Source organism: Amaranthus tricolor, chromosome 8, assembly GCF_026212465.1.
Source record: "Amaranthus tricolor cultivar Red isolate AtriRed21 chromosome 8, ASM2621246v1, whole genome shotgun sequence".
Taxonomy (NCBI): Eukaryota; Viridiplantae; Streptophyta; class Magnoliopsida; order Caryophyllales; family Amaranthaceae; genus Amaranthus; species Amaranthus tricolor.
The window spans coordinates 10,571,365-10,582,449 of record NC_080054.1 but is presented as its reverse complement, the minus strand read 5'-3'; the positions used below and the strand labels follow the sequence as shown (position 1 = coordinate 10,582,449).

Here is an 11,085-nt window from a genome sequence, read left to right as displayed (position 1 = left end):
ATCCAAACCCTTAGTGTCGACAGTTCTTTGAAATGTTAAGTTCTGTAAATAGTCCTTTATTTGAAGGTTGTAAAAATCACACCAAGATTTCCATTATTGGTCGACTTACAAACCTGAAGACAAACCATCGTCTCACTGAGAGATGTTACGACGTTATTTGTGCTATTGTGAACGAAGTGTTACCAGAACAGAATATGATGGTAAACAACTTCTATGAGATGAAAAAACAAATTGCTGTCCTTGGATTACCCATTGAGAAGATAGATTGTTGTCCTAACAGATGTATGATATATTGGGGGAATAATGCGAATGCAACTTGCTGTTATATTTGTGAAACTTCTAGATGGAGAAGAAACAGTAAAGGCGATAAAGTTTTGCGGAAACAATTTCATTATTTCCCCTTGGGCCTCGGATTACAATGATTGTATGCTTCAGAGGCAACAGCTAGGCATATGAGGTGGCATGCAGAGCACCGCACTAAAGATGGAGAGATGATACATCCGTCCGATGCTGAAGCGTGGTTGACATTTGACGACATGCATCAAGACTTTGCAATGGAGACTCGAAACGTGCTCTTCAAAAATAAATGTGAGCAAGGAAATTTTATCCCCATAAGTATAAACAAAAAAGTCTCTTTTTATTTTCTATTTCATATTATATGTACTATTTTATAATCGTCTATAGTACATAATTCATACTTTATGCTTCCTCCATTTTAAATACTTGTTATTATTTCATTTTTACATTCCTAGTTAAATAACTTTACAAATACAATATAGCGTCATCTTGTTAGGTTTGTCACAAATAACTAATTTAAAAATTGATAAAAACTTATTTTAAGGAATTGGTTTGGAATACCCAATAGAGTTGTGAAAAGGATATTCCTCATAAGGAAAATCAAAAATTGGTACCCAATAGGATAATTTGGTCTCCATTGGCGCAATCCTAATAAGGGCCACCATGGGGGTATGCATACTCTTAACTTCAACGACCCGTTAAGATATCGAGCAACGTCTTGGTCGGTAGTTGCCTTGGGATTAGCTGTCCCTTATGTAATCTACCAAACAGATTACTGAAGCAACCCGTTCAGTCGGGCAACAACTCAGTCGAGTGATTGAAAGGTTAGAGATAAGTTATAATACTCAATGGATTAAAAAGGGAATGATGTATTTAATTAGAGCATTTGTAGTAGGAGCGACAGTCTCAATACGTAATTAACATTAGTGATAATGTTTACAATAATAATTAACATTAGTGATAATGTTTATCAAAAACGATATATGTCACATCAAATTTGAAAAAATGAAATACATATTTTTTGTTCAAAAAATACATTAAAATTAGAAAAAATTATTAAAAAAAAAAAAAAACCTATTCTATACCAACTTTTGTAAAAAAGCTACTTGTTTTAATTTTTTTGTGAAAAACTACCTTATATGACCCAAACGTATGCAAAACTCTACCACGTGACAGGATCCGAATGTTGACCTTTAAATATTTTTTTTACCAAGCACGATTTTCCCACGTGAGGTTACTAAATCTAACTTTCCCTCTATATTTGTTTTATTTTCCTTCCACTTTCCTTTGTTTCCTCTTTTCCCTTCCCTTATTAATTAAATACATTTTTCATATTTTGAAGTAGATTTCAGCCCCTGTTATTATCTAACTGGTACATCTTCTTCCTTATTTATTGCATTCAAACCATGCCCTCATCTTCTTCAATAGGAAAATGGAAGGTCGATAAGTGTGGTTATAGTGCTCCGTTTGCAAAGAGAACTTTGTGGACCAAGGAGAATCCTGAAAGGAGGTTCAAGACATACAAGTTTTTTGAATTGGATACCAAATTGAGGGGCTGAGTAGGTTAAATTGGATAGATGAATATAATTGTCTATACTTTGTCTTGTAATTCATAGTCACAAAAAAATCATCAAAACGATCTAATATTAATTGGATTCATTATCTCATATGTTAAATAATAGTAGCATAGTTTCTACAATTAAACACACAAAAGAAGCAAAAATCAAAAAATCAAGATTAAAGACAAGGTCAATCAATTAAACCATAACAAACAATCAAGAATTGTAAGGAAAAAAATTACCCGTATTTAGTTACCGATTTATAATCAAATATAATTCTCTTCACCACTCTCCTCTTTTTAGCCATTATTAACAAATTAAAGATGAACTTGTGTTTAGATTGTTAAAAAAAATCTAATCCTCGTTATTTTAGTAGATTGATAAAATCAGATAATTTAAAGGAGTAAGAAAATGTGAGAAGCAGATTATTATACAAATCCTTGCAGCAAAGAGAATTAGAAATTATACGTTGTTGGTTTAATGCAATCGTTGAAGAATAATTAACTTATCAATAGATTAGAAGAGTAAATGCTAAATCTTCACCTTGAATAAATTGTTGCATGCATAGTTTAACTCCATGAACAATGAGAAGCAAATAGAATGAAAGGAATAAGCTATGGAGAGTGGAGCAATCGTCACATAAGTGCAATTATAATATCACGTGCAAAATCTTGTTTGGTCAAACCAAAACTTGACGGTTAAAAAAGGGATTCCGTCAGCACGTAGTGTTTTGCATACGTTAGGGTAATATAAGGTAGTTTTTCGCAAAAGAAATTAGAATAGGTAGTTTTTATGTAAAAGGAGGTATAGAATAGGTAGTTTTTTTTATTGTTAGAACATTTCGATTTTCAGCACATGATTTTGGATTAGAAAACATTGAAATTTTTTCTCCGGCTCCGTTTAGATTTAGGGTGAATATTTAAGGGGTAAATAAATTTTGTAGTAGGATAACAAAGTTAGATAGGTAGAAGATTAAAGAAATTTGATTGTCGGAGAGGTAGAGAAATTAATTAGAAATTAATGAAACCTAGATAAAATAGTGGATGTTAAGTCATATTCAAATTTTGTTAGGTCATAAAAAGCACTGGACTGGATAGTCTTAAATGAATTTTTGTGAAGTATGCTTGTGAATGGGTAAACATGGATGTTAAGTCATATTCAAATTTCTGACTAATACTCTCCCTATTATATTTTTACCTTTCTTTTCTTATTTTTATTTTTATTTATTTTATTTTTATTTTTTTTCTTTATGTGCATCTTATTTTTATTTCTATTTTTGATTTGTTGTTAAAGGTGATCGTGTGTCTAAGTTGCAAACTTTCCGAGTTGTTGCAAGTTCTGACGCTCTTTGAAGATCTTACTTGAGCCAAGGGACTCTTTGACCTCACTCTTCTTTATAAGTATTAGTTATCATCATTCTTTCCTCCTTAAATCCTGATCATAGTTTCTTATAAGGGGCATACACTGGGTATGATGTTGACGACTCTCCCTATTATAACTCTTTGTGTTCAAATGTTTATCAATGAAGATGATTTTTTTTGAGGAGTAAAATAGGATTACAATTGATTTTTTTTATTTTTATTTATTTTATTTTTTTTGCTAAAACCTCAAACCTTTTTTTTTCTGAGGGTGATAAAGATGATGAGGATGAACAAGGTTTTCATTCTAGTCAAAGGAAACACAATTGATTTGTGAAGTTAAACTCAATGAGTTAATCAATTATAATTAAATTGGATATGTTATAATTTTTACTTCTTTTTTTACTGCAATGAGTTGATTAGTATATGTAAAATCTTTTTTTAGCATGTGCTTTACTTGAGTTTCTTTATTAGGTATAAGGAAAACTACTTTGTCGACTGATCATAACTGCTAGCTGATTGGTGACAATAAACCCTGCTGGTATGATGATAATTTTTACTTTTTAAGTTGTTGCTGCCAAATTTCGTTTGTTGGGTTGTTGGCTTGCTGCTCTCCAAGCGTAGTCTGTTGCCGATTGTTGTGTATTATAATGCTATGAGGTTACATGTTGGCTCAACTACTCAACTTTGGTGAGGCTCATGTTTACTTTCTTGTCTTCATACGTTGTTGTATAGGCTAATAATTTTCTTATTATGGTGTATCATTTTATGTTTTGCTATCTTAAAATGTTCCCGAATTTTATATTGTGATTTTTTCTGTAATAAAATTTTATTCATCAAAAAATAGTTATAATAATAATAATCATTAATTATACTAATGAAGAAACAGACTGACACATGTCAGCCTCTCCTTCAACAGTTTCCCGCCCACATGAATGCCTAAAATACAGAAACGTTATCTTCCAAAATTGTTTAGAGCTATGCAATCAGTTTTTTATTGTGAGAAAGCATACAATAAAAACTTTTTATGGCATTGACTTTGGAAACATATTTAGAATATTGTGAAATCTGTATAAAATATATAATTAAAAATTTTCTGTAATATTGTGAATATAAAATATATAATTACAAATTTTCTGTAATATTGTCAATAAATTCTGTATAATTACAATATCATTTCCTAAAATACAGAAATTATTAACAACCAATCTGTAATTTTCCGTAATATTGTCAATATAAAATATATAATTACAAATTTTCTGTTATATTGTCAATAAATTCTGTATAATTACAATATCATTTCCTAAAATACAGAATTTTCTGTAATATTGTCAATATAAAATATATATTTACAAATTTTCTGTAATATTGTCAATAAATTCTGTATAATTACAATATCATTTCCTAAAATACAGAAATTATTAACAACCAATCTGTAATTGAGACACTTAAGGATTAAAACAGAACGAATACTTCTCTAAAACATGAATAAAGCAATTTATTTAGAACACACTTTAAAATTAATTATACTGATTTTAGATATTAAATCAGATCAGACAAGTCATAAGAGAACCAATAAAATATCAGTGAAGTCCAAATTTGATTTTTAGGGTTCTATTTGGGGAAAAATTGAGAGGATTTTATTTTTAGGGATTTTAATTTGGGAATAGAACAAAATTAACTTTGAGAATAACACAAAAATAACATAATATGATGCAGTATATATTTTATAATTTACTCAATTTAGAATACTATGAAATCTGTACAAAAATTTTTATGGCATTAGGTATGGAAACATATATTTGAATTTTAGGATTATTGAACCCGGCTTTCATGCTATAAATGCATGAAAAATTTTAACCTTTTGTCATTCACATATCAAACACTTCAAAAATTTTAGCCCTTTGTCATTCACCTATCAAACACTTCAATAATTTTATCCCTTTGTCATTCATTTCAGTTTTTTAGCACAAATTAACCCTATGGCTCGATGCTAGCACATGATTAGAAATATTGTGGGAGAAACCGGAACATGGAGAATAAAAATAAAACCAATTTATCAATGGAAAACATATGAACAGAATGGTGAAGTGAACGGAATCCATACAATTCTTATTGATGAAGAGGTTTAGCGAATACAATTTTACATAATAGTCTATCTTACATGTTTTGGTTTTGTTTACTATTTATTTAACTGATGATGAAATGTTAATTTACAGGGTACTAGAATTCAAGCTATTATCTCAAAGTATGTATTATCTGCTCATCAAGATAAAATCAAGGAGGGAGAACATTACTATATCACAAGGTTTAAAGTGACCGAAAATATTGGAGACCATAAACCAACTAAACACAATCATAAGATAATTTTCTCAAGAACTCTGTCATAAGAAACTGCAATGACATAACAATTCCAGCAGACCAATTTAATTTTGCCAATTTCAATGACATACTTGCTTTGAAATATGACACGACAGTATTGACAGGTTTACCAACAATTCTAATACATTGAACTGATTGCAAAACATTAAATAGCATAAATATTAACCTTTTACTTCTTCTACACAGACATAATTGAAGAAGTAACTGCATATAGTAATGTAAATGATGGTTTCAAATTATCAATCAACCTTGAATTGATAGATGAGGAGTAAGTCATTTTAATATCATATTTTATTAAAATGAAATTACAGAAAAATTGAGTTTAAATAATTATTTAAACCTTGTGTTTGATGTAGGAACAACCAAATTTCATGAAGGTTTTGGGAACAATATGCAGAGGAAATTTATAGTTACCTATCCAAACCAGAGAATAATAAATCTTTTGTGATTATTATTCAATATGCAAAAGTCAAATTATGGAGAGGTAATAATCATTTTAAAATAACCTGTTTGAATGTTGCATGATTAAGAAAATACTTATCTTATTTAATAACTGTTTATCCATATGTATTAGGTACGACATCATTGACCAATTCAATGTTCATAACGCGACTCACCATTGAACCTGATATTCATGAAGTGCACGAATTTAAAAACAGGTATATATATCATTTAAAACTTTTTTATTGGCTCAGATCTTACATCATTGCTTTAGTTATGCATGGCGGCTTAGTAATGTGTGCATCTGAAAAATCTAGAAATTAATACCAAGACCCAAATTAAACATGTACCAAATTAAAATACCTAACAAAATCCATCATCAATTACTGTTTTATTTCATTCAATAGAAGGAAACTCAACGACGGTTTAATAATTCAACGGTCATTGCTTGATGAGTCTAATCACAGTTTAAAATCATCAGAATTAATATTTCTTCATAATCATGAGGCTGTGCAATTGAAGGATATAGTGCTGCTGCAAAAGGTTATATTTACAACTTTAATTTATAAGAATCTTAAATACAAAACTAAACCACTAAATTGTATGCAAATTGTAAACTACAGGAAGGTTACTGTGTCACATATGGCACAATCACATCTATTGATTGTGAGCATGAATAGTCTTATTCATCATGTTACAAATGCTTTGATGCTGTTCAAAAAGAGTCAGATGGTTCCATGAGTTGTCTTACATGCAAAGTACCTATTCTAATTGTTTGGCCAAGGTAAATAATTTGCATAAAATTTTTCGCTTTTGACTTCTATTGATTAACAAGTAAAACAACTAAAATTTCAACAATACACTCAACTAATCTAAATTCCATCAATGTGAATTAAAGGTACAAGATTTTTGTGCGTGTTTCGGATGGTGTTGGGCAATTCACTTTTGTTCTTTTTGATTCACAAGTTAAGAAAGAATTACAAGTTACTGCTAAAGAGTTAATTGATACTGAGACGTTTCCAGAGGAGTTGAAAAACTCATCAATAAAATGTATTTGTTTGTGTTTAAAGTTAACAAATACTTTAACATAGAAAAGAAAAGCAAGTCATATTCAGTAAGTAAGCTCACCGATGATGAAGATTTAATTTTAAAATTCTGCCAATGTTTGTACTCCAAAAAGGTATTAGCTTTTTTCTCATGATACAAGTTTATTCATTTTACATATATAAATATATAAATTAAACTACCAAATTACTAAATGTTAATTTTTCAATTAGAAGGAAAATGATAGTTCTGTTGAATCAAAAGAACATTCCACTTCTATGAATCAAGATATTATGCAGGTAATATTTTTTGGGTTATTATCAATGGTACCCTTGTACTATTGAAAAATTACAATGGTACCCTACTGCATTTCAGTGGTACCCCCCAAGTATATGCTAATTACAACCGTGACACTATTAATCAATTTTCCGTTAAGTTGCCGTTAAAACCTAACCATGGTTAGTTTCTTCTTCTTCTTCCCTTTTCTCTTTCATGGCTGCTCTTCTTCCATGGCAGCTCTACTTCCATGGTTAGTATGGAATTAGTCTTTGAATCTTTGCATTAGAAATACACTTACAAAACCCCACAATTCCTTCTAATTCAGTGTAATCCTAATTCCAGTACAAGCTCTTTCTCGGCATTAAATTTCTTGAAATTAGCTTCATGCTGCTGCATATAGAAACACACCCAATAATCAGCAATCAATTCAGGACTAATTCCACTCAAACAACAACACTAAACAGTAAAACCACAATAATAATATTTCCAAAAAAAAAATTTAAAAAAAAAACAAACAGAACAATGCCTCAATTACAAATTCAACCTGATCGCAGACTCCATTTGTGTATAAAAAAGAAAATATTTATCACAATTAAGGTTGGGGTTGTGTAAATTGGGGTTGCTAATTCCTCAAAAAAAATGTGAAATTGTAAAACATGAACCCTAATTTAGTTCATGCCATTTTTGGGTAAATTCTTTGTCTCTCTTTTAATCTGTATTTTTTCACATTTTTGATTCGAGTTCCACATTTTTTCTTGTTAATCAACGATGGCTGTCTCCAATTACTACTTAACAGCCTCATGTTCTCTCTCTTCTTCTTCTTCATCTCTCTTTACTCGTTCGAAATTAGTTTCATCAAGGTTTGTTTTAGGAATCAATGTTGCATTTTGTTTGATTTTACTCTCAATTCGTACATTTTTGTAATGAAGAATTGATTGTGTTGATTTCAGAGTTCAAATTGTTGCTGTTAAAGTTAAGAATGCTGGTATTGTCCTGTTGTCAAATTGTCTTGATGTTATAATAAACTAGTTAGATTATTGAATTTTTCAATTTATGCTGGAGTTGTCTTGTCTTGTAATTTGGAAGCTTTTTCTTAATTTTTTCTTGAACTATGAAGTTTTTGGGTGAGATAATTGGGGGTTTAATACTGGAAGCTCATCTTAAAGGTTTGAAGAATGGAGTATCCGTCTCTTAGATTCCATACTAAGCTGCCATGGAAGGAGAGCAGGAAAAGGGAGGAAGAAGAAGAACCTAACCATGATTAAGTCATTCGAGATTTAACGGCAACTTAACGGAAAATTGATTAATAGTGTCACAGTTGTAATTAGCATATAATTGGGGGGTACCACTGAAATGCAGTTGGGTACCATTGTAATTTTTCAATAGTACAAGGGCACCGTTGATAATTTCCCATATTTTTTTTAGTTTGTATAATATGATATGTTCATAAAAGTATATGTAAACATTATTGAACATAATTATTTAAAATGCAGAATTGTGACTCACCAACAGAAAATAGCAACTTTCAAACACCAATTAAAGGAGGATTGGAGAAGGTCATTGACATTAGTGACTCTGAATATTCCACAAATAAGAAGACAGTTGAGGATCAAATCAATGCTAAAAGAGGTTTGGACAACATATATGACATAAGTGATCTTGAGTGTTCTACCAGCAAAAAACATATTGTTGTGAAGAAGGAGAAGGACCCTATAATAAATTAAATCTATTACTTCTAATAGACAATGTTTTTTAGTTTATTTTTATTAGTTGATGCATTAGGTGGATTGTGTTTTTAGAATAATGGATTCATGTTAAGTCATTATTATTGTTTTTGGAATCATTTATGTTCAAAACTATAATCTGTTTACTTATTTATTAACTTTTCAATGATTTATAGCAATTAATTTCTATTTATTTACTAATCCTTGACAAATCAAACATTTTCAAATTTTCATATAAGGATGTTTACAATATATAACACCACTACATAATTTATAGCAATAATATCAAATTTTTCATCCTTTTAAACCAAAACTTTGTAAATAATTATTATCATTTAAAATCCAACAATATATTGTATAAACATAATATTAATAAAACAAAACGCATGAGCTGCGATGATTAAATGGCTCTAATCCAAAATCATGTTAATATAATTAGTAAACACACTCAAAGATTGAAATACTATGAAATAATTTAGCTTACATGAAAAAGTTAAATAAATTAATCGATAAATCAACATTGTATACTAAAAGATCTAATTTTTCATATTTTATATATATTAAATGTGTATATAACAATTTTAAAAACTTTATAAGTAGTAAATTAAATATGGTTCATAGAATTAATGTGCTATTCACTTGAAAGATAAAAACTTTGATTTGTTAAAAGGTTAATACTGATACAATATAAGTAAAATAAATAAATTCTTGCGATAAGTTAATATTGATACAGCATGATTAAAATAAATAAATTCTTACGATGACTACATGACTCTAAGAAATGAAGACCTACACTTGAAGTTCAATATAAATGTTAAATAAATTCAGTAAAAAAATAATGATTTAATTTATACAATAGATTAATTATTTTAAAGATTAATATAAATTTTACAAAAATATCACCCTATTATTTAGAAAAGAAATAAATATATCATAAAGATACCAATCAACATTGTTGGCCTCTAAAGGTTTTGATGATGACTTCACTTTTAAATAAACAAACATATTTTTAGAGATTGTTTTGTAGGTGTATATCCGATTTAGTTTAAATCGTTGATGAAGCCTATGACTTGGTTCGTGGAAGATGTACATGTCTTAATATGTCCAAGATGTTAGATAAGTGTTATAATGTTCAAAGTAGACGTACAGTCTACTGTTCCTAAAATTAACATTCTGACTGAAGTTGAAGCTGGAGACAGTACGCTGTTCCTACGTAGCAGGTCTGGAGAATAACATCGACTGGAAAATTGCGAATTAATTATTTTCTGTTTTTAAGTTGATGTAATGGTTTAGAATTAATTTAATTGCTTAAATTAATTAGTAAGTTAATTGGCAAATCTATTTTTAGGTTATCTAAAAATAGCCTAAAGACTTTTTCTTTTTAAGATTTAGATCTCCTATTTTTTAGGATCTTGTGTTTTTAACTCCTATGCTATTTTTAGCATAAGGAAACTGATTTTTCTTTGAGCAAATAACAGCCGGACACTTTCATAATTCCACCACCTTTTGTTTTGAGAACGTGGGGGTAGTGGGAGGTATGTCTGAGGAAACTACAGGTTGTTCCCACTATAAATAGAAGGGACTTTGCTCAAACCGTGTATCAATCCAAGAGAATAAAAGAGTGTCCATTAAAGGGAGATCATCTTAAGAAAAATATTTTCAGTTTTCCAATGCCAATTAATTTATTATATTTTTCTTAAGTAATTATTTTAATTTTTATCCTCTTGAGAATTGGCCTTGTAAGGATTAATGAGTGTTTTGTTGTAATTAGACTTGTGAGAAGTCTAAGGGAATAGAGAAGAGAAACGTGAGAAGAGAAAGAGAAGGAGGAAGTAGAGAAAGAGAATTAGGCCTAGAGTAGAGAAGCTTCAAGTGAAGCAAACATTGTTTTGTGTAATTATAATTGATTGCCTAAACATAGTGAGAATTTTGAAATCCCGGGAGGTCGTGGTTTTTCCTTCTTATTAGGCCAAGAAGGTTTCCACGTAAAATCTTTGTCTC

The 11,085-nt window shown here is 29.5% G+C and overlaps 1 protein-coding gene across 1 annotated transcript; it reads left to right on the top strand.

The window, feature by feature from the left end:
* Nucleotides 1-5,214: 5,214 nt before the first annotated feature.
* On the top strand, nucleotides 5,215-7,128 carry LOC130821518 (uncharacterized). Its single transcript, XM_057687312.1, has 9 exons — nucleotides 5,215-5,340; nucleotides 5,434-5,522; nucleotides 5,606-5,700; nucleotides 5,783-5,864; nucleotides 5,974-6,080; nucleotides 6,171-6,255; nucleotides 6,445-6,580; nucleotides 6,718-6,821; nucleotides 6,936-7,128. Exons 1-9 carry the CDS (start codon nucleotides 5,215-5,217, stop codon nucleotides 7,126-7,128), a joined length of 1,017 nt encoding a protein of 338 aa, XP_057543295.1.
* The last annotated feature ends 3,957 nt before the right edge of the window (nucleotides 7,129-11,085 follow it).